This window comes from Porites lutea, chromosome 6, assembly GCF_958299795.1.
Source record: "Porites lutea chromosome 6, jaPorLute2.1, whole genome shotgun sequence".
Taxonomy (NCBI): Eukaryota; Metazoa; Cnidaria; class Anthozoa; order Scleractinia; family Poritidae; genus Porites; species Porites lutea.
This window is the reverse complement of record NC_133206.1, coordinates 5,011,516-5,035,164: the sequence shown is the minus strand read 5'-3', so window position 1 is coordinate 5,035,164 and position 23,649 is coordinate 5,011,516. Positions and strand designations below refer to the sequence as shown.

At 39.4% G+C, this 23,649-nt stretch overlaps 2 protein-coding genes across 2 annotated transcripts in view; one reads left to right on the top strand and one right to left on the bottom strand.

Annotated features, from left to right (window-relative positions):
- The window catches only part of LOC140941000 (AP-5 complex subunit zeta-1-like), a 39,336-nt gene that overhangs the window by 5,386 nt on the left and 10,301 nt on the right, over positions 1-23,649 (top strand). The window contains exons 7-21 of the mRNA XM_073389953.1: positions 1,219-1,282; positions 1,446-2,048; positions 2,552-2,589; positions 3,090-3,255; positions 4,603-4,678; positions 5,532-5,634; positions 6,124-6,207; positions 10,484-10,550; positions 11,907-12,039; positions 12,910-12,996; positions 13,838-13,960; positions 15,197-15,332; positions 16,041-16,118; positions 16,864-16,914; positions 17,575-17,625. Coding sequence (XP_073246054.1) covers positions 1,219-1,282; positions 1,446-2,048; positions 2,552-2,589; positions 3,090-3,255; positions 4,603-4,678; positions 5,532-5,634; positions 6,124-6,207; positions 10,484-10,550; positions 11,907-12,039; positions 12,910-12,996; positions 13,838-13,960; positions 15,197-15,332; positions 16,041-16,118; positions 16,864-16,914; positions 17,575-17,625 — 1,860 coding nt within the window. The remainder of the gene's footprint in view (positions 1-1,218; positions 1,283-1,445; positions 2,049-2,551; positions 2,590-3,089; positions 3,256-4,602; positions 4,679-5,531; positions 5,635-6,123; positions 6,208-10,483; positions 10,551-11,906; positions 12,040-12,909; positions 12,997-13,837; positions 13,961-15,196; positions 15,333-16,040; positions 16,119-16,863; positions 16,915-17,574; positions 17,626-23,649) is intronic.
- On the bottom strand, positions 19,887-23,387 carry LOC140940602 (uncharacterized). Its single transcript, XM_073389599.1, has 2 exons — positions 22,754-23,387; positions 19,887-22,642 (listed from the first exon to the last, which is right to left on the bottom strand). The coding sequence occupies exons 1-2, from the start codon at positions 23,385-23,387 to the stop codon at positions 19,887-19,889; spliced, it is 3,390 nt and encodes a 1,129-aa protein (XP_073245700.1).

Genomic DNA, 23,649 nt, shown 5'->3' with positions numbered 1-23,649 from the left:
TCCCTGTAAGAGAGCTGTCAGATTTCCGCCAATCAGCCCGAAGTGAAAACAGGTGTGCACTTAAACTTGCCAAGGGTTATGACATCATTACTAATGTAATCTCAAATCCCAGAGACGCAGTTGCGAGCTCTCTTTCCTTTTCCCGCCTGGCCACCAGAGTGCCCCTGCTTTAAATCAGGCTGTTGCAGACTGTGAATACTGACTTCTGATTGGATAAAATTATGTGGAAGTCTCTCCATATAATATATGAGTTACATCACTTGCTGTAATTAAAGAAGGTTGCATGGGTGCAACCGACATGCTCAGATGTAATTGCAAAAAGTAGAACTACTCTCTACTTTCTGCAACAATTTTTCACTTAACTACACTGTATGTTTGTTGCAATTCAGATTTGATTCTGAGGTGGCAAAATGCTTAGCATTGCTTTTCAACTCATTCTGCAGGAATGTTGCAAAACAATTTGGACAGTTTTGTCGCCTCTTTTATCATACCTTTAGTTAAACTTGGGACTGGCAAGAAACAATCTGTTCTAGTGATCAGAGTAAGACTTATACCTAAGACTCCCAGATTGCGAGTCCATTGATGTGCCAGCCACTGGGAAATGCCGTGCAGGTCCAATTTAAAGGTTCATATAGAATTGTTTCCATAGTAGTGTTGCCTGGTAGACTATTGCTGACAGTTTAAAGGTACTAGACACATCCTTATTTACAAAAAATCTGAGGTAATTGCAATTAAAATTGGCTAAGTTTTCTACATTAATTGAATAATATAAATGTCTTGATTAGAGTTTTAAACATCCCATTCCATAGTCTGATCAAATGTCAGAAGTTGTAGTCTAAAATTCAATGCTCTTTATGCATGTGCCAAAAATACAGATTTGAATAATTTTCATACTAGCAGTAGTAGCAATGACTCATAATTACAGGTATGCAGCATTCAGATATAGGTAATCAATTTGGCTATGCCTCTCCTTGTTTGACTGTAAAATATTTCCTTAAATCTACACTTACCGAAAAATACTAGGTATTCTCATTCCAGAACAATAATCTCTGCCAGTGCAACCATTTCAAGCCACTAATCACATCATCCTAAACTTGTAAAGTTGCTGTATCTGTGTTGGGTCACACTGAGATTTGCAGCTATGTATGCACTACACAGTATAAGTAGTGTGTGATTACCAGTACCTGTTAGTTAATAATAATGTTTTTTTTCTTACAGTACCAGCTGGTTGCCGAAGTAGATGGAACGTCATCAAGATATTTCTTCACTGTTTTAAGTATTGGTAAGTGACCTGGCATGGATATGTGAATCTTGACTATTAAATTTTTCAAGCTGTTTTACTTACTAATTATTAATTTCAAGTTTGATATTCAGGAGGACTTGGTTGGCTTCAAGAGGTGGGTGATACATTTTCACTGATTATTCTCCCTTGTTTTATTTCACAGCCCAGTACTTTTTTCCCGATCAAGTTTTGAACATCCACAGCTTTTCCATGCTCAGATCTTGGCTCCAACACCTTTCATTTACAAGTATAACAGCAGCATCTTCTTCACCAAGAAGTCCCCATTCACCACTGATTTTTACAAGTCCCTCAAATACAGGTTCTGCAGAGAATCTTAGCCAATCCACTCATTTATCTGATTCATCTTCTCATGACATCCAGTCAAGCATGGATAATGTTTCCATTGGGTCACAATCATCTGCAGGGTTTACTGTCCCTGTTTTGCGTTCTTCTCCACAAGTGATAGGCAACCAGTCTTCGTCCCAATCTCCATATTTAGGAAGATCACCTGACAAATCTGATAAGGAATCATTGTCCAGTGACAGTGAGTCCAGGCCAGAGACTCCACTGAGTTTTCCTCTTGATGCTGAGGAGACTGGAGCCAAGATTAAGTCACTGAAAATGCCAAAGAGTCAGAGAAGTCATTCTATGTTAAGTTTCTCTAAACTGTTTCCATCAAGCCTACATGGTACGAAAACTGGGCAACAGGAGCTGAAGGAGAGAGCTTGTGAGTACTGCTTGAGACTGCTGGAACAAAGCGAAAGAAGTAAGTTTGCATGGCATGTGAAACAGTTCAGACTTTCCTCAAAGCTAAGCTGAAATCTTTACCAACAATAAAAGTAAAACCCAACAAATCGCAGTGTATGTATTTTATTATCCCTCAGGCTCCTTGTGACAGGATCAACTAATGCTCTCTTATTAATTTACACAATGTTGTTAAAATAAAATTTCAGTCTTAGGGTGGCTTTTGTAGCTAGTTATGCATGCAGGTTTGTTTGAACAATAAAATAATAATTCAAGGGACAAGGAGATGTTACAGGTTAAAATCAAATTCAGGTTAAAATTTTTTAACCTATGTTGATTCTCAAATTCCAACAGCTGTATGTCTACTAGCCCTAATTATTCATGAATTAGGCTTAGGTTAAGTATATACACACAGCTTTTAAGTCATCTGATAGGCCTTTAAAACATCTTTTTTACATTTATTGTAACTAACCAGTCATCCTCAAATGCACAAGTCTTTATATTAATGGTGTCATTTTTTCACAGAACCAAGTAAACAACAAGATGCCATCTTAATTGAGGCTGTAAGTTTTTAAACATAAACAATTAATATTTGACATTGTTTTACATTGCTATGGTGTTCAGGGTGCAAAGAAAGTCATTTTTACAGCTTGCCATTCGGCCAAACTGAAGCTAGCATATACTAGCCCAAATGTCATTTCAACTAGCCCAAAAAACTTTTTGATGACCGGAATTGATTTTGCAGTTCTTCTGTAAGTTGAATTCCTCAAAAAACATCACTTCCCCATCGGGCAAGTTAAGAACATAATTCACTAGCCCGATAGCAAAATCCACTAGCCCTAGATTATCGGACACTACTTTCTTTGCACTCTGGGTGTTGAGGCAACAACAGCTAAACAAGATTGTTATTTTGTAAGAGGCTCCCTTTTTATCCTTAATAATTAATGAACAGTGGATGCTGTAGATTCTGTAAGAGCTACAATCACTTTGCTTCCCTCTATTGTCATCAATGCCGATTTTGATTTTTTTAAAAAATGTTTCTAATCAGGATTTATTTTTTCAGTGTCTTGTTGAAGCTATCTACATCTTGGACACTCTGTGCTCCACAGACAAGTCCTTAGTACCTAAACTTATTGAGATTATCAGGAGAATGTACGCTCGAGTCACCTCTGACATCAGTAAATGGAAGCGGGTCCTAATCCCTCTAGTTCAATTTTTCCTCAATCATGGTGAGTATATTGTAGAACATTGGCTTTTGCTTCAGTTATATTATTTTGCCAGTTTATTTGGTTTGGAGCTAAACATTTTCTTGCTTGTTCTCAAAGAAAATCATCAACCCTGGCCATGGGCGACAGCTACCTGTAAGATGCATCAGTCCCTTGATTTTAGTTTATTAACTTAGTTGCTGAGCTAGCCATATACTTAGTACATTTACTAAGTCATGTATAATGCTAAATACATAGTTAAATTTCCAGTGCTCTCTTTCCAACACCTCTATGTTTTTGACAGTTCTGTTCGTCCTAAAGATACAAAACTTCATACAGTTGTAAATGTGCAATATGGAAGTTGTAGGGAAAAACAGAGCGGGGTTAACTGCTTCTGGTAAAAACCATTCTCAGGTTAAACCAGTATTCACAATAATTTTATTCAGAGTTTTCTTTGTTTCTTGGCCCTAATTATCTATACAAGACAAAGGAAATTCTGGTTTAACCTGAAAACGATTTTTAGCAGCAATGTGGACACCTCTGATGCAGACACTTTACTTGGTTCTATCTAAAGCTTGATCATGAGATGCACTGAGGTCGCTTGATTAAACTCCCTTTACAATGAGTGACCTTGGAACATCTGAAAATCAGGCTATTCTGTCAGAAAATTTGACGGTCGTTAGAGTTGTATGCTTTCTTGGGACTCTCTGACTTTGAGTCAGATCCATATAATAATAATAATAATAATAATAATAATAATAATAATAATAATAATAATAATAATAATAATAATAATTATTATTATTATTATTATTATTATTATAATTATAATAATTATAATAATAATAATTTATATAGCGCTATTTAGCTACTCTTTCATAGTGCTTTACATTGATTATGTATGGAATATATCCTTCAATGCCCAAGAATTGCATAACCCTTATGATTCCTTCTTCTTCAGTAATGCTGTTTAAGATCCTCATGAACAGAACTGCAGTAGTGTATACATTCATATTAAAAAAACGTAACTTTGAGAAGAATGTTTTTCCGTCAGTGTCACAGGCAGTTCGGAAAAAAAAACCGAGTGCTCCCGTGTCGAACCTATGGCTTTCTAATTACTAGTCCAGATGCTCTACCACTGAGCCACAGGAGACTTGTGGGAGCTAAGGCCACTAAACTAGATTCATGTGACAAACATCCTGCATACTTCTAGGACTAGAATGTCTAACTTTGTCTTGCTCTTCCCTGATCCCCCGTGTACTTACCTTAAAAAGTATGACTTTGAACATGTTAGTCTGACGATATTTTCTCCACATTAGCTTGTAACAGAGTTTTCCATAGATTACTGATCATTAATTCATTGATTTGCAGGTGAAACAGTTATGTCCGACCCTGAACCTGCCTGTAAGACATTGCTTGGTCCTGTGCTGGGTTCATATTATTCTAAGTATGTAATTGTTTATTTTTTTTGTCACTTGTCATTTCGCAAATCTAGCTATTAGCTTTCAAAGTTGGCTAACCTGTATTTAAAGAATAATAGTAATTGTGTGGCCAGGAGATTTTTTGCATGTAGTTATGTAGCAATCATCGAGAGAAAGCTTTGCTTCGCCTATGGAAGATCAGTTCAAAATCTTTCACTGTAAAACAGAAAGATCTGTTTTAGCCCTAAAAATAGGGCCGTTTCGGTGCGTAAAATACAGTCCTATATTTGAGTCTAATTTGGCTCCCTTACATCAGGGCCAATAAAGTGCAATTACCTAGGGCTGATTTGGTCCCAAGCGCTGAAATAGGCCTTTAGCATTGGCTGGCCTTTTGATTGAGCTGTGTTGGCCTTAATTCTGCTCAAATGGCTCCAGAAGGGGCTGCATCAGACTTTGGCCTGCAGCGTCGCTGAATTGGCACTTTGGGGCTGAAACAGATCTTTTTAATTTTTAGTGTATCTTGCATGATCGGGGTTTCCCGCGTTTGTCCCGCAAATCAGATAAAAAGTCCGTTGTGTATTTATTCCTTTTTATATTTATTTAATCTCGGTTTAACGAACTTGGCGATCTTGGCCATCTTGACCACCCTTGGTCACATTCATCTTTCCGTTCTCAAAAAAATACATGTATTGGTGTGTTAAAGAGCAGTTTTTATTGCGACATCGATACTTCGGTGCTGAACCTTCGCGTGGCTCGGATGATCACGTACAAAAGGCCGTCCCTTTCTTCAGAAGAAGACACAAAAGCAGTGTCCTCATTTAGTAATTTCATGTTAGAAACATTGACACTTAAATAAGGTTGTTTTTTCTCTCTTTACAGCACTTCCCTTGCTTTTGATATTATTTTCTTTTGTGTGGAAAACTTGGAGAAACTATGCTTTTCAACTACTATTCTTTCAAAATACTATCCAAATTTGTTAAAGGTGAGTATTGCATGCATCTGATACAAAATAGTTCACCAGTTTCCTAGTGAATCTTAAAATGTGGCCATTCAAGTATACATGTACTGAGAAGGACCAATAAAAGTTAATTTACTCCAAAATATCTGTTACTATTTATTCATTAAAACCCATGATTTCAATCCGTTTTAATCTTCTCCGAGTTTGTTCATCCGCACCTACATTTGTCTTAGCTGTGTTATTTAGGACTTCTTTTAATTTTTTCAGCGATTATTTTTTATGTTTCACTCAATTTGGTGGCAGTCGCTACTGTTAGAATTTTGTTAAAATCGATGACATAGCTCCTTTAAATGTGAATTTTGTACGTAGTTAACTCGACTCACCTAATACAGACTGCATCTTAGTATTGCACGCTCACTGGCCTTTATAAAATTGGTTTCTGCTTGTAATCAATCCGTTTTTTGAATACATGGATACCTCTGGACATTTGTTTTCTGTTTAATGTGCTTTCAGATACTAGCGTGGCATCCACGGACGTACGTCAAAGAATTTATGGACATGTTACCCACCATGTTGAACAAAGACACTGTGATAGAGGTATTACATTGTGTTCAGTTTTTCTATCAACACCATCACTACCCTGCAAGCAGTGGTTTCTCCAGGCCGGACGCTACGCTATTAAAGAAGGGAGAAAAAACCACTGTGAGCAACCCTTTGCTTTTCCATATAGCATGCGCGTCCACGTGACACCTACGCTAAAACGTCAAATGACAGCACTTCCTCAAGACTTTCCCAAAACCCGTTTCCGGTTTCTTCTGACTAGGTGGTCATTGAGATGTGTTTATTTCAGCAGGCTGTCAAATGGCTGTCAAACTTACTTCCACGAACCATTTGTTCGCGCCAACATCAAACAAAATCTTCTGCAGACGGAACAAGTCGATTCGCGACTTACGTCGCTGGCGCTCACGCAGTAGACTTCTGGCAAGTCTACACTTCCTCTCGTTTCGCAGGATTTAAGTCAGGGACTTTAAGATCCAACGACGCGACGGCAACGAGAACGTCAAAAAGACTTGTAGGTTTAATAAGCAAACAACCACTTTGCTCGTGCATCACGCTTTTTTGTGCATTTCTTAGCCGTCACAAGTAGTGACAAAATATTCTCTCTCTTTCTGAATTTGGATGTGGTCCCTAGGAATTCAACTCCAGTTTGGTTCGCGTACATTTGACAAAGTACGTGGGTAGGAATAATCACGATAAAGACTGATCGACAGAGCGCAAATTCGCAGCAGGCTCGACTTAACGCAGCAATTATCGGCGTGAGTAAATTCGCGAAAGCCTTAAACAACTTTTACCTGTTCAAAGTCAATTTATTCGTCCATGGCGCTGGACAGCGGCTCGATCAAAGAAGGAACGCAGTGGGTTCTCTTGCTTCGTAGCGAAGCGTACGGGCTGGAGAAACCACTGCTCTCAGGGTACATCATCACATACAAACAGCAAAATTTCTGTGTTCAGTGGAGCAGAACTATAAAGAACAGTTAACCGTCGAACAACGTCCGACTTAAATTTGCCAACGTCAGACGAAATCTAACTCTTCCTTCTTCCTTGTTCTGCTCCGTGCAAGAGAAAAGAAGGGAAAACGAACTAGGGAATTTACAAGCGTGAATTACGTCTGATTTTGACTCTGCTGGGGGTTATAAGAACTCCAAATCTCTCAAGTTCTCCGCTAGCTCCTTACAGTGTGACAGACTCCTTACAACAGAGTAAACGTGTTTAGGAAAACATTGTTCCAATGCGTGCTTTCTGACGTAAAGGAAATAAAACTGAATAAAGCTTTGTGCGCCCAATCAAAAAACGGATATTCTTTAACCATGTAATAAAATTTGGCAATGCTAAAATTAAGAAACAACAAGAAGTCCTTGAATATAACTAAAAATTCCTGTTCACGGATAAAGTGAGATTTTCCATTTGTCACTTTTGAGGTGTTACTTCCCTTTGTATGCGTTAACTCTAAACAGGCGAATGTTCGAATGCACTTCTTAAACTCAGTAATTTTTTACAAATCGCAACCTTCGGTCAGCTTTTTTTCGCTCCATTTGGTAAATAAATATTCAGGTGGGCAATAGTAAGTTAGTGCGAACCATGTAAGCAATTACTCGAAATTACCGCTAATATTCGGCCTGGGCCCAGTTGTTCGAAGGCCGATTAGCGCTAACCCGAGGTTAAATTTTAAGCCGGGTTTCTTTGCCTTTTATTCGAAAGCATTTTCTCGGATAATTTTCTCTACTCCTTTAAGATCATCCAGTCATCATATTGTAGATAAAGAGAATTTAACCGAATATGCTTTTTAAGCTTTCAAGTCTGAATTGAAGTTTTGCACTAATCCTGGGTTATCTTAACCCAGCTTTGAACAACTCGGCCCTGATCTCAGGTTACTAGCAAACTAGCGCGCGGAATCGAATTTATGAGCCGCGAGCTGTTCTATGCATGACGCCACAAACCAAACAGAAAATCGTCATAGACGATTTGCTAGAGAAAAGACAGCTCTCCTCAGATGGTTTGAGACGGTTAGCGTCAAAGATGGAAGTACAGAGATTTGTTTTGAGTTGTTTCTTCCAAGTGACTGTTATCGCCATGTTGTTTCGTTGTGTTGCGTTAAGTGTTGTGAAAGCAGTGGAAAGCATGGCGAGAAAGATTCAACAGGAGTGTGATGTATTTGGCGAGTATCACGCAGACAAAAATTCACCCGTATGGGACGAAGGACGTCTATTTGAAGGATTTATAAAAGGAAAGGACTATATTGTGTGTGTCCAGAGCAGGAAGAAAAACAACCACTTTCCTCTTCCAGTGAAGACCTGGAAAGGATTTTCGATGATTTCCGCTTCCCTGTCATATGAAGAGTGTTCTCCAAAAAACATTTTTCTTGAAAGTCAACTATCTGCTTATTCAAATACAAGAAGTGAACGGAAAAGTCGTGACTTCGCCCCGCTTGGTGCCTGTGAGAAAGATTTATGTCAGCAAATAACCAAAGACCGTATGACAGACCTGAAGAAATCTGGACCGTTAAGCGGAAAGGAAGTTCACTGCAAAAATACGGTTAAAGAAATTACACCAGTCAGCGCAAGTAAAAGAAATCACGCCGATACTGCCAATGCGTCCGTGGGAAATGGGCTAGTTAACCCAACTGTAAAGATGCGACGGTATGCAAAGGTTGCAGAACGCAAACAGGGTAAGGTATCAGAAAGATGGAGTTCACGGAAAGATGCCCGCCGCCGCAAGAAAAAGAAGTTTAGAAAACAACGACAATTGGATGCAAATGTCGAAAGGCGGAGTCTGCAGTCATCAGAAGCGAAAATAAAGCCTGTTTCATCCAGCTCTTTTGGACTGTCAAAGAAGAGGAAAGCTGTTCAGCAAGAGCCAGTTAATGTTAAAAAGATGATGAGCGGTAAACGTCCCCTTCCGTTCGCTTTTGTAAACGAACATTCATTTGAAGAGACAATGAACCACAAGCAGGAAATGTTATTGGCTGCATATTCTCTTGCCGAACTCGCGTCTCTCTTGGAGCAACTCTCAATTGCCAAATCTACAGATCTTGCTGATTGTGGTGCGGAACCGTCCAGAGTACAAGAGGAGTCAGTTAGTGATGTTTCTGATTACACGGATTCAGATACTGATGATGATGATGATGACACTTACGATGCTGAATATGATTTGTTTCCCGATTTGTTCACCGAACTGAAGAGTTTGCCTGTATCAGCTGAGGAGGCTGGCGATGTTTTTGATTACACGGATTCAGATTCTGATGATGATCCTTACGACGCTGAATATGATGTGTTCCCCGAACTGAAGAGTTTGCCTGAGCAAGTTTTGAGGATCATGCAGATGTTGCCGTAGAACATTCTCTTAAAGTTGTTGGTGATATCTGAACCTTCTTTTAAGAAAAAAAAAAATGAAACGAAGTGTATCGTGTTAATTGTAGTGTCTTCTTTCAGCAATACCCTATCATCGATTTTTATACTTTTAAGTTAGAAGTTAAGCCTGTCATTGATCATACAACGGACACTAGTTACGTTCGGTCTAGTTTTGACTCACCTTTTTTTGAGCTAACCCAAGTATTCGTAACACGAGACTGTTAAGAATTGTACAGAGAGAATGGGGGTAGTAAGTATAAAGTAGTTAAATGGCTTTCTTATAGGAAATAAAGTTTTGAGCCTTACTAGCACGATTAGTCCGATTTATTTCGTTTATTTATAAAACACATATGCATGAAGAGCTGCGTGCAAAGTTGACAGTGAGGGGTTGCACTTGCACTAGCTGCCGAGCCGTGGACCAGATAGCCTTAAAAAACAGTCGGGAACATTTTGCGACCCCATCACTAGTTTCCCCGCGAAGCTCCGCGAAATGACTTCTGAGGAACGAATGTAGAAATTTTATACTGATGAAGTGTCACTACGCAAATCTGGGCTGGGCTTCTGATTGGTTGGTCGTGGCGACCAATCAGAAGCACTACCCAGATCTGGATAGTCATCTGACACATCATCAGCATGGAATTTCAGCAGTCGTTCCTCAGACGTCATTTCGCGGGGAAACCAATTGTGGCGTCGTGAAATCAGTGTCGGATGTTTTCTGAGGCTATGGACCAGACTCTTCACAATTGACGTAGATTGCCGGCATGAACGCGGCATCAGTGAGCGACGCAAACCTATAGACAACACGCGTTTCCCGGGATTGGAGAATGCTGAAGGCTTTGACTGGGTCTAGTTTAAATTATGCTTCGTATTTTTGAGTTCTAAATGTGTTGTAGTAACTTTGGGTTGGTTTTTCATCACCCAAGGAAAAAAAAATAAAATCGTTGTTTTTTGTTTGTGTCTTTTAGATGTTTCATACCCTACTTGACCTGCCGTGCCTGGCGGCAGCTTTGTGCACTTCATGGGCTGTTAAAGGTGAGGTCGAGGTAAAATCAAAACAGAAGGAATTTCCGTAGTACTTTAAAATCATTTTCCTTAAACATTAATAAATAACATTTTTTCAAAAATATCTGTCGTAAAAAAGCTTCTGGTACCATTTGTTTGTAAGGGAACAACGCTGTCTAACGCTATTCGCCGGATAAATCTCTATCCAGTGGATAACGCAATCGATTTTCCTAATATTTATTCAAAGTATCCGGTGGATAGCTCTATTTAACTTTTGAACAACTGAAGCTTGGCCCTAGTTGTTCAAAACAAAAAGTGGTAACGCTATCCACTAGAGAATGAGAAGCAAATGTTAACGTTGAGTTAGGGGAGGTTAGGTGGGCAGTTTCCAAGAAACTTAAACTGATCCGAAATCTCTATCCAGCAGATCTGAGCGCAATTGGTTTCCTCAATAAGTTATCTGCTGGGTAGTGAATTATCTGGTAGATAGCGCTTTCAAACATTTCAACATCCGGGGAGTTGTACTTTTAGGTTCGATGTTCTCTAAAGGTACAGTAAAGCTAGTCTGCTACACAGCCGTTTTTAGTGTCGTCACGCAATGCTCCTCCCCACTGGGGAGGAGCGTTGCGTGACGACACTAAAAACGGCTGTGTAGCAGACTGCGGTAAAGGTAAAGAGGGCAACAGGAAATTTGGTGCAACTTGTTTTGCAAAATTGCTGCAAAACGATTTGAATGGCGCTGTTGCGCGTTTTCCACCCACGTTTAAAGACGGAATCCACCAGGAAATTGAGTAATTTTAATTTTCAGTGGACGAACACCTTGTATCAGAATAATTTAAAGAATATTGCAATATTTTTTACATTTTTTCAAGGGCTATAGATGTAATTAGTTATCTGTAATACCACCAAAGAAAATTTCTTATAGGGTCCCGAGAAAATAAATGTCAAATTTCAAAAGAATTGTGAAAACACAAGTAAAATTCTGAAAATTTCACGTGTAAGATGTCATTTCGTGAAATTTGACATTTATTTTCTCGGGCTCCCTTAAGAATTTTTCTTTGGTGTTATTACAGATAACTAATTATATCTTTAGCCCTTGAAAAATGAAAAAGAGAATGCAGTATGCTTTTCATTATTCTGGTACAAGTTTTTTGTCCACTGAAAATTAAAATTACTTAATTTCCTGAAGGATTCCGTTTTAATCTGTCTTGCAACAAATAAGGTCGCAAGGGTTTTTTTTTGTGGTTGGTAACACGCGCAACATCGTTATTTTAACTCGTTTTGCAGCAATGTTGCACTGAAAACAAGCTGCACGTTTTTTGTTGCCCGTTTTACTGTAGCTTAAACGTAATCTTTGTTACCTGATTTTAAATTTCTCGTCACCAGGAAAAACAAGCAGTGGAGACAGGGTGAATTTGGGTCTGCAGTCCTCAGCTGACGCATTTCTGGAGCCAGAATACAGACCTCTGTTCAGCTTTATTATGAGGCCTGAAGCAGGACAGGGGGATACTATAGACAAGTAAGGAATGTCAAACTATTCATCTGACAAAATTCCAAAAGCGCGATAGTAGTAAGCAAACGCGACAGGACGGCAGAAAGAATAGGACGACAAAACGTTTGCGCGTGTGACAAACGTGACAGGGCTGTTACTTAAGAGTTTTGCCATGATCTTTACTTAAAATACTGTTTTAGGGTCCTTAGCGAAAGATCCTTTTTTAACGAAGGTGAAGTTTGAGGGAAATTATTTCAAAAATGATTATGTCACGCTTGTCACACAAGGTTTGCCGTCTTCTTTCTCTCGCCGTCCTTTTGCGTATGTTCACAAGTTACCGCACTAAACCTCACAACGGCTAGACTGCTGTCTCCTATCAGCCAGGCGGATTACATAATTTGTAGACGGATATTTGTCGTTTAAATATCGTCCCGTCCGTCGTGGGAGAGTTATTCAGTTTCTTGTTTAGGGTGTTTTCAGTGCGTAATCCTTTCCACGATAAAAAAGAGAATGAACCAATTGCTTTTACCTCGCGATTATTCTACCATTCAGGAGCTCATCATAGTTTTCACTGCCTGTATTTTCTTAACTGGTAATGTCTTGGCCTTTGTAGAAAACTGTAGTCATTGTATTTCTTTAGGCTGCGAGTAGACACACATGTGCGAATTCGGGGAAAATTTTGGCCTGGGTGCTTTTTCTTTCTCTCTTTTTTTTTGTTGGGGGCGGGGGGGTTGGGGTTGATATCATTTCTTAAGAGTAGTTATTTTGTATGATTTTTCTGTGGTACGAATCTTTTGATGGGCTATCATGCATAGGCTCAAGCAGCAATCTTGCGTTTCTTTACCAAGAAAACTAATTTAATTCGAGATCGTTCTACTATACATTTCATGTTTTCAGACTCCCAACGCTCCATTCTCTATTAGAGGATAGGCTGGAACTCCCTCGTGTTGTCGTGTCTGCACAAATTGCTCCAGTCCTGTTAAAGTAAGTAGTAGCGAGTCACAGTCAATTTCGTTTGGCGCAAATTTCATGCGAATTACTAGTTTGCAGCTGTCATGGGGCTGTGTAGGTTGACAAATAGAAAAGAGTTTTCCTTCTGCTAAGCTCTTAAACTCTCAGGAAATAAACTCTTTTTTACTTTCAAATTCTGTGAAAAAATGTATGGTTTTGTCAGCCAACATGTTTGCCACGTGTTTGCAAACCAAGAATATACTCAAAAGCGTAAATGAACAGTTCACCAAGGACATCTCCTCGTTCCTCATTCTCGTGTCATTTGCAAATTGTTTATATCCACTTTTGAACTTCTGATCAAAGTTTGAGTGAAGTAATATATATATACTATTTTACCTACTTTACTCAGTTTACCGCAAAGTTTTGGCATGATCCGTTTGCTTTCCGTTTCCGGCTCCTTTAGTTACCCAAAAGCGACATGCAGTTGCCACTGTTCCATTTTCCTTTCAGTTCGTAACCCTAGAGCAAGCTCTCGAAGAGGGATTTGGTGAAAAAAATGCTTTCCCTTTTTGATCTTATTCCCCATCCCCGTCCGAGAGGTTAATCACAGACCATTCAGTTCGTTGTTCACCCGGAATCGTTTGCAGGTCAAAACTTCCTTAAACCGAGACTGGCCTTTACCACCACCACCACAACACTGCACACCAGTGCCTCCTTGTTATTTACCTGAATTGAGATAATGTTTTCAACGTAGTCAGCACTTGCTTAGAAGTGAATGAAGCCAGTCGTTACACCCATTACTATCACACTTAACCAATACCATACCGTAAATCCATGCCACCATATGGACTTATTTTTGTCCCGTTTGTTTCAGCGTTATGTTTTCCACCGTTCTTGAAGAAGCCGATGAGGAGACTGTAAGTCGCATGGTACCCGTAATACTGGAGAGAGTAGGACTGCTGTATCCCGTACAACATTACCAACAGGAGATTCACGAGTATGTACAATAGCGGGAGCAAGCTTGTGTTTGCTCCCAACCTTTGTGGCTGTGGGTTCATGACGTCTCAGTAAAAACCCGTATTTAACATCCAATACTTTCTGTCTTAGCCTCACAAGGTTTTAAAAATTGTAGTGTTTCTAAGAAGAATTTAGGTTGATTGGGTTTTAACTCTATCACACATAATGGTGCTGCCAAAGAAAACAATCACTAAAATATTAATATTACTTTGTGGAAAATCCAAAGAAATAACCAGTACTACGCCAACATTCTGCCAAAGACGTTTCATTTGAATGGTAACAGCATAGCATTTCATCCACAGACTCAAAAGTTAGAACTGCATACTAAATAAATAGTACCATGTGAAAGTACTGCTGAAGAGGTTTCAGTGGAATGGTGACACCATAGGATTTCATCCACAGACTCAAAAGTTAGAACTACATACTAAATAAATAGTACCATGTGAAAGTACTGCTGAAGAGGTTTCAGTGGAATGGTGACACCATAGGATTTCATCCACAGACTCAAAAGTTAGAACTACATACTAAATAAATAGTACCATGTGAAAGTACTGCTGAAGAGGATTCATTTGAATGGCCTCACCATAGGATTTCATCTGAAGACTTAAAAGTTGGAGTGTCAGTGATCCTAGGTGTGAACGGGTAAAATAGATTGATCTGTTTGCCGAAGACAAAATGGGTGTCTTCCCTTCTTTAATGATAATTAACTTTTCATTATGTACAATACAATCAAGCTCTGAGCAAACAAACATCCTTATCAATGTCCCCTGAGTTTTAACTGATTCAAACTCGTCTGACTATTGTTTTTTAATTTCCTAATTTTCCAAATTATAAAAGAACATGCATGACGTAAAGGCTCAACCGGGTCACATAAATTGGGGGTCCAAATCCCCAAGTTGTAGCCTATCAGGTTCTTAATTAGTTAGGGTTTAAAACACGGGTTTTATTACGGGTTTTATTGTTTCACTGTGGTGTTGTGTAAAGTGGGTTAAACCTCAAGCTTAACCATAACCTGCGAACAAGCTCTCCAATTATGGCAAAATGAGCCACGAGGGAACATGCGACCTAGCTTACTCGCGTCTCCTTTCGCGCGCGGCTCTCGCGTGAATTCTCGCGACTCTCCCAAATGGAGAGGTTGCTTAACCACCACAGGAAAAAAGCTGTTGGTCAGTTTATTTTTTCTTATTGTTGGAAAAATGTTTGTTGTATTTTTTAGATTATTATCGGAGAGGTTGGTTCAACTTTGTCAGAAATATCCAAACCTGATTGTCAAGTATCAACAAGATATCATGGACTTTATAAGCGGCCTGAAAAACCTAGGACCAAACAAAGAAGACTTTTTTGTTCACTTAGTAAGAAGAATACATTATCTTTTGGACACGTTCAGGTGTTGTAAGGTGTACTATTACTAAGGAAAATCGTGGACGCGTTGTTTTCATTGCATGCTGTGGTGGTAATCAATTCGGCCCGAGTTCCTCGAATGTCTACCGGTTACTGCTAACCTATGCAGCGTTAAAAGTTTGGTTTAGTTTCTTGAACGCGTGTTTAGGCTTAACCCTGTGTTAAAGCAAGCAGCTATCTTTGGAGCAAAAACAGTTCGTTTTATGAATTGAGCTGTTTTAATTAATTTGTAACCGCCTCCGCAACACTACATTTTATTTATTAACTAAACCCTTCATTCATCCATCGAGCAACCCTGTCTGGAGTGCTTACCATTTGTCATTTCGTTTAGAAAGGTCCAGAAATTATTGGCTACCAGTTGACTAAGGTAGACTTGATCATGAGATTTGCCCTGGGCACGTGACCTATATGAGTGCTGGTGGTAGGTCGTGGTACAATGTAACTATAGCCTCGTAATGGAAAAGTGTTGAGTTCAACTCCCTGTTGACGAAATTCATCTGTTCTCGTTTTACACCTAGAGCTTTGGAGTTATGTTTGCTCCACAAAACAAATGTTTTGTTATTCTAATTTCATTCAATTTTCACATTTGTTAAGAACCTAGAGTTATAATGTCGGAAAACAAGGCTCAAACTTGTGTGAATTTCTTGTCTTGCCGGCAGGTTTGGGTCATAGGAGAATATGCGTCCCCTGCACATGACAATGGATGTACAGTTCAAAATATTGTACAGTATTTTGAGGTAAGCTTCTTTTCCTGACCATTTATTTATGTTTCAATCTTTTTCTCTTTCCTTACTTACTTCCACCATTTCCCGTCACATCGAACTGAGAATTTGAAAAAGTACTCAACTTTGACGTACCTTTTAAAGAGTTGCATTTTTCGCTTTCCGCGATCAAAATATTGGCCTTATGTTATTAAAGCTAGGCCTTCTTGTTGCTTGAGCCTTTGGCCAGGATCATGCCCATCCACGCTAACGGGTGGCTCAGTAGTTGCGACGAAAACTGGATCCCACATGAGAAGATGCATTAGCACGTTGGTCAACCTTGCTCATATCCTTGCCTTTAAATTGTTGAGATTAATGAATGTGCTCTTGTTTGAGGAAATATTTGTTTGTTTTATTATTTTTTCTAGGACACGCTTGCTAATAAAATGTTAACTAAAGACCGTTCTCACGCTCGTGGCTAGCCTGCGAGCAAGCTCTCCTATTTAGGCGAGCGAGCGGCGAAGCCGCGAGGGGCAGATTGTTCTCGCGAGGCTTGCTTCGCTCGCCCAAATAGGAGAGCTTCCTCGCAGGCTAGCTCGTGGTCAGCATCTATCGAAATTTGTTGAAATAAAAGAAAGCGTTTAAACGAGAAAAGAGTTTCAATGTTTTGGAACACCAATACGGCCGCCGTGACTTCATGTGGAAACGCTCCTTTGTTTTTGTATTTACTCACATCTCCACCGCGTTTAAAACTTTCTTATGTATTTTAAACTTTTCCCAGGCATTTGAAGCCTTAACTTATGAAGTGGTATTGCAAACTGCGCCAGGAAAGGTAAAGGAAGATTCAATTTACCTTCGTTTTGTTTACCTTGTGTCTCTGTTGTTATAATAAGCCTTGGAGAGCTTTAACAAAAAATATTGTGGCTAATGACCGTTATTGCCTAGATCTTTTCGTCTCACGGGGTTTTCGTTCATCAAATCAACAACAAAGGAATAAAGTACATTTTTTTAGGTTCAACTGCTTACTAGGTTGTTCACTCAACAGTGAGTATCATATCCACTTTCATTTTTGTCATCTTCAGTCCAGATACGATTCATTTCAGATATTCTAAGCAAGGAGGATACTCCATGTAAGCCTTAATGTATAGATAAGCCCTCCTAAGTTATATTTTGTCAACAAAATAGCGAAAACTGAAATTAACGTGATAGGTTTAAACAGCGTAAAAATCCATTTGGAGGGGAGTTTTGGAAATCTTGATGTATTTCTGGTAGAAAGACCTCACAAATTTGGCACCAGATTTTGGGGCTTTTTTCGTGGGAAAACTAAAACGCTTTGATCTCTTTTACCCGTAGTTCACGTGATTCATTTGACATGTAAAGCACACGTGTTCTACCCTTGACTAGTATCCAGATTAGCCCACTTGATAACCGAGGCAGCAACGGTATCGTTTTAAAGGGCAGTAATCCATTTTTGCGCTGCATGAAATTTCAGGTCTCGTTCAGTGGACGACTGGTTTCAGTTTTAATGACAACTTTGGCAAAGGTAAGAGCTGGAAACATAAATTTTCCTCCTAATATCTACATGTAAATGGTGAGGAGAACGTGTTGTCCCCTAACGTGGCTCGTCTAGCTTTATCAGGGAGGTAAGTGTATCTGTAATTAAATGGTGACGAGTGAAATTATTTCCTGAAATCACACGCGTTTTGTTCCAATTCTAATTAAGGCTCGGGAAAATAATCACGATTTGGACAAAACGCAAGTGAAATTATTCGCTAATTTCACGGGTGTGCCATTTGATCGCCTATTAATATCATGGGAGACAAATTACGCTCATAGTTGTGGGATTTTGACATGTTTATTGTATCCGTAAATCGAAAACTCCACTTAAAAATTTATCGTTGCTCAAGAGTTGGCGGCCCATCTCTTTCTTGAATGTACATTACAAAATTGCCACCAAAGCTCTTGCCTTGAAAAAAGTCCACCCAGCAATCATAGGTGACGCACAAACTGGTTATAGTGAAGGAAGTTTTATGGGAGAAAAAATCCGGGTGATATCAGATCTTCCACATTTTACAGCAGAGCAAAATCAAGAAGGCATCGCCCTTTTTATAGACTTCGAAAAAGCTTTTGACAGCTTAGAGTGGGTGTTCATTGTAACTCTTTAGAAACACTTGCCCGTAAGCTAGTCAATTGTGCTGAAATTAACAGTTTCTGGGCAAAGATAATCTCTTGGTGGAATCATCAAAGCGGAGACGGTTACCTTGTAGATGAATTAAACATTCTCTATGATTACAATCCAGAAAACAAAGAAACCCTAATTTCAATTATTTCATTCTCCTGGGAAAGAGGCACGTCTTTACTCAGAGATTCGTACAGAAAACCCCGAACATTGACCCGTTTTTTGACTTTGTTAAAGGCAAGTTAATTGTACATAAATGTATATCTCAATCCAAAGGGCACGGAATTAACAAGTTTCACTCTCTAATTAATTTTCTTTTTGTTACTGGTGCTAGTAGTGTAATTTATTTATTTATATATTTACTGTCTTGTTTTGGAGTACATTGTAATACCTTTTATATCTGCAATAACGTTTTTGAAGCAAAAAATAAACTCCACTTACTGAAACTTTCAGAGCATATGGCGTAAGTTCACCCAGTTTATGAATTGTGGAGGAAATACCTCTTAGATTCCTTTTTTATGTGCTCTTTCGTGTGTTTTAGTTTTCTAAAGCGTCTTTTAAAGTCCTGACTCCTTCATTCAAAACATTTTAAAACTTAGACGCCGTCTTGACTCTGCACCTTCCCTTAGTTTCAAATAGTTCTTGATTAGCTAATTTGATAGGTGATCCGAGATGTTGCCCGAACTGTTATTTACAGAATTAGACACAATTAGACACAAAGATATATATATATATCATAGTTAATCGTTATTGTTCATTTTATCGACTAAGGGCTTGTCCTAAAGAAAGTTCTTATTCGCCAGTCACTCCACTAACTTGGTTTCGATCTGAGATTTAGAGCGTGTTTCATGACTTGCTTCTCTAAAAGATAAAAGACAGGAAAACATTATTAATCAGTGTTCTTCTTATCAGGCAGTAACTGGTAAAATTTACCACCCGCAACCGCTTGAAGGTTAACTAAAATTGTGGGCCGAAAAAAAGTTTTTGGAGACCGCGCCCCTCGCCCCATCTCAAGGTCTGGATCTGGCACTGATAAAGTATACACAACTTTTCTTTTTATGGGCCACGCGTTTTCGAAAAAGAACAGTGAATACAGAATAAAATTATTGGATCAAATTCGTTTTAAATTGTTGTGTAAAGATATCAACGGCCGATTTGCGTAAAATAGGTCTAAAAAATGAGTGAATGACGTTTCAAAGAACTTTGCTCCTCTTAGGGTGAGGCCATGTCTCTCACTCCACTCTCCCACCCCGTCCCCCTCCCCCCTTAGGAAATTGCACCTCTGGGGCATATTTTTTGCCTTACCGGCCATGAATGTTCCCTTACTTGCTGAGCTAAAATTTAGGGAGAACACTGTATTAATAGATCTTTCTCATTCCAACTCGCCTTTCTGCCTTTCCTCTTTACAAGCCTCTCCTTCACAGTGACCTTGTATTTTGTATTGTAGCGAACTCCATATTAAGCCCAAACATTGGGTTTTATCTACTGATGTGCAAGCAACGAAACGAAAGCTTTGGCATCTCTGCACTGTGCTGGGCCAATTGACTTATCATTTCATTTAATAAAACCTGTATTTCGCCTCCCAAACGACCACTTTTATCAACTCAGAAAAAATATGTTTCTACTTACCGCAACTTTTGAAAATCCAATGTCACATTATCTCCAACCAGCATAAAAGGTGCCCACTGCTCCACATCAGAGAATCCGTTTTCTCTCATCCACTTCATGGCTTGGTGAAGAGATTCACTGGCACTTTCTCCACGAACAAGGTGTTCGTAGAAACGACCCATGAACTGTTTTGTTGCTTCGTCTTGTATGGCCCACAGTGCCACCAACACTGAACGTGCACCAGATCCTAAAAACGCGCGAGCAATTCCAACCACCCCCTCCGTTTTGATCTGTCCTTGTGCACTGTGACAACAGCTAAGGACTACCAATCTGGCTCGCAGCCGAATTTTTGAGATGTCTGCCATGGTCAACAAGTAGTCTTCTTCTTCAGGTTTTCTATCAATGAAGGGTGGAGGAGCAAGAACAATTTCTCCTCGTTCCGCATCACCATGGGCAGCGAAATGTATGAGACTTACTGAATGTATGCTTTGGAGTATCGTCTCCTTTGTTGCTTGCTCTCCTAGAAGGGGTTGTATATCCAGCAAATCTCCGACCATCTCTGCTTCCTCGCTTGCAAAAGGCAGCCTTGATACGTGCTGAAGATTTCCCTTGTACAACACCTCACCAACCTCAGGATCCCCCACTATCAGTGCACCAGTCTGACTGTGATAGTCTGCTGGACTGTCCTGAATGAGCTTGAGAGTCGCCAAAGAGGGAACGATTCGAATCCTGCAAGACTCTGATAAATACTTTCCTCTTTCGTCCTTTAACGCTGCAAATGGAACTCGGAAGAACAAGCGATCAGGGACAATGATGATTTCAGGTTTATCAAGAAAGTCGGCTACAGGAGCGATGATCATTCTGTAGCCATCTGCAAGAGTAAGGATGGGCTGCTGTTCGTCTTCATCCTCTTCTACAGGGCGGCACCCCGTGAGGCTATTTCCTTGAGATGACTTGCGCGTCTGCTCGGAGCGAACATTTGAAGGAAGCCAGGATCGATCCTCGCACTGACCTGGAGCTAAGCAATGTACCTCTCTGAATTTTTCGGTGTAAAAAATGTCAGACACTCTGCTTTCTGACCCAGCGAAACAGAATTTCACGATTGTTGATCGCAAAAGTAATTCTTTGTCTGCTTTGATAACAAACAGGTTGATAAATTTTTCAAAGTATGAAATGTAAAGGCAAGCACAGTTATTTTGTGTTTTCATGATCTTTTCAATACCAGCCGGCGCCTGTGCCTGTGTATGGACCGATATTTCGTTTTCTATTGAGTACTGGCTTGACATTAGGTCTGCCAGGGCTCTTGCTCGTCCAATCTCCTCCGCGTAAAGACTCTCACGAGGATTCCCCCTAAAGCAAAGCACAAGACTGATAATTCGATAAAGAAAACCAACCTTGTCAAAATACGATATCTTGAATTGTTCATGATCTTTCAGAAAACGTCGAATTACCTCTCCCTTACTAATGCAAGCAAAGAGATGAGATTTAGCTTCAGGCATGTTACCAGCATTCATCAAACAAAGTGAAATAAGCAAGTGAAGTAGCGGCTCTCTTTTTATTTCCCCTGTCTCTCTGTGCAATGCGAGCGCTCTTTCAAGACAGTCTTTAGCCTTCACAAATTCACCGAGTGAAAGAAAAAGTCTTCCTTGGCGTACACGCCATGCAGCTTCTGTTCCCTTGCTGGCAATTTTATCTGCAATTGCAACTGTTTTTTCGTAATATTCTTTAGCTTTTACATACTCACAGAGAGAGTAAGAGTTTTTCTCCAGATTTCTATAGCATGCAGCTTCTGTTTCCTTGTCGCCAATTTTTTTTGCGATAACAAGTGCCTTTTCTTGATATTCTTTAGCCTTAACATATTCACCGAGAGTCTGAAATATACTTCCAAGCCTTAAAAAGCATGTAGCTTTTGTTTTCCAGTCGCCAATTTTTTCTGCGATTTCAAGTGTTTTCTCTTGATATTCTTTAGCCCTGACGTATTCACCAACAGACACGAAGATACTTCCTAGGTTTGCATAGCATATAGCCTCTGTTTTCTTGTCGCCAATGGTTTTGGCGATTGCAAGTGATTTTTCTTGATATTCTTTAGCCTCGACGTATTCACCAACATTCTCAAAGATACTTCCTAGGTTTGCATAGCATGCAGCCTCTGTTTTCCTGTCGCTATTTTTTTCTGCGATTGCAAGTGCTTTTTCTTGATATTCTTTAGCCTTGACGTATTCACCAACATACTCAAAGATACTTCCTAGGTTTGCATAGCATGCAGCCTCTGTTTTCCTGTCGCTAATTTTTTCTGCGATTGCAAGTGCTTTTTCGTAATATTCATTAGCCCTGAAATATTCTCCAAGGGACTGAAAGATATTTCCTAGGTCTAAATAGCATTCGGCTTTTGTTTTCCTGTCGCCAACTTTTTCTGCAATTGCGAGTGTTTTTTCTTGATATTCTTTAGCTTTGGCATACTCACAGAGAGAGAAAGAGATTCTTCCTAGGTTTCCATAGCATGCAGCTTTTTCTTTCCAATTGCCATTCTTTTCTACGACTACAAGTGCTTTTTCTTGATATTCTTTAGCGTTGACGTATTCACCAACATACTCAAAGATACTTCCTAGGTTTGCATAGCATGCAGCCTCTGTTTTCCTGTCGCTAATTTTTTCTGCGATTGCAAGTGCTTTTTCGTAATATTCATTAGCCCTGAAATATTCTCCAAGGGACTGAAAGATATTTCCTAGGTCTAAATAGCATTCGGCTTTTGTTTTCCTGTCGCCAACTTTTTCTGCAATTGCGAGTGTTTTTTCTTGATATTCTTTAGCTTTGGCATACTCACAGAGAGAGAAAGAGATTCTTCCTAGGTTTCCTTAGCATGCAGCTTTTTCTTTCCAATTGCCATTCTTTTCTACGACTACAAGTGCTTTTTCTTGATATTCTTTAGCCTTGACATATTCTCCAAAGGACGCAAACGTACGTACGAGGTTTCCATAGCATGTGACCTCTGTTTCTCTGTTGCCATTTTCCTGTGCGATTGCAAGCGCTTTTTCGTGATACTCTGTAGCCTTGGCACATACACCCAGACACTGAAAGATGTTTCCTAAGTTTATGTAGCAAAGTCCTTCCATTTCTTTGTTCCCAGTTTGTGTCGCGATGCTTAGTGCTTTGGTGTAAAGCTCTGTTGCTTCATTATAATCGCACTGGTGTCTATATAATTGGGCCACAAAAATGGTCATTTCTCCTTCTAAATCTCTCTGGCCAGTGTTTCGAGAAGCGGCAATAATCTTTCTGCCAATTTCGATTGCATTGCTGTGTTCCTTAGTGTGTTTGTACCCCAGAAACATTTGTATATGAATCATCATCTTGCACCGAATGACAAACTCCTTTTCACTTTCCAGTAACTTGTGGTTAACAAGAAACAAATTTTCCTTACATAATTCGATGGCGTTTTGAACACGATTTGTTCTTAAAAGGTACGACGAAACACGATATGCAATCTTGATGGCCTGGACAAATTCTTCTTTGCTGTACATGACAGTCTTTTTAGAGCTAAGAAGGACGAGAAAAAACATAAACAACGAGAAAATTCAGAAATGTGGCAGTCATGAATAAAGATTTCTTTGTTTTAATTTTAAACCTTTCTTCAAACTCTTTCGCTAACTCAAAGTTGTAAATGATTATCAGCGTTAAATTGTCATCTCTCTTCTTTTTGTGGATTTGCAGAGTGTCAAAGCGAAAATATACAAAGGCCTTTTAGTTGCGAGTCTCCATATACTACGGTTCAGTTGCACGTCG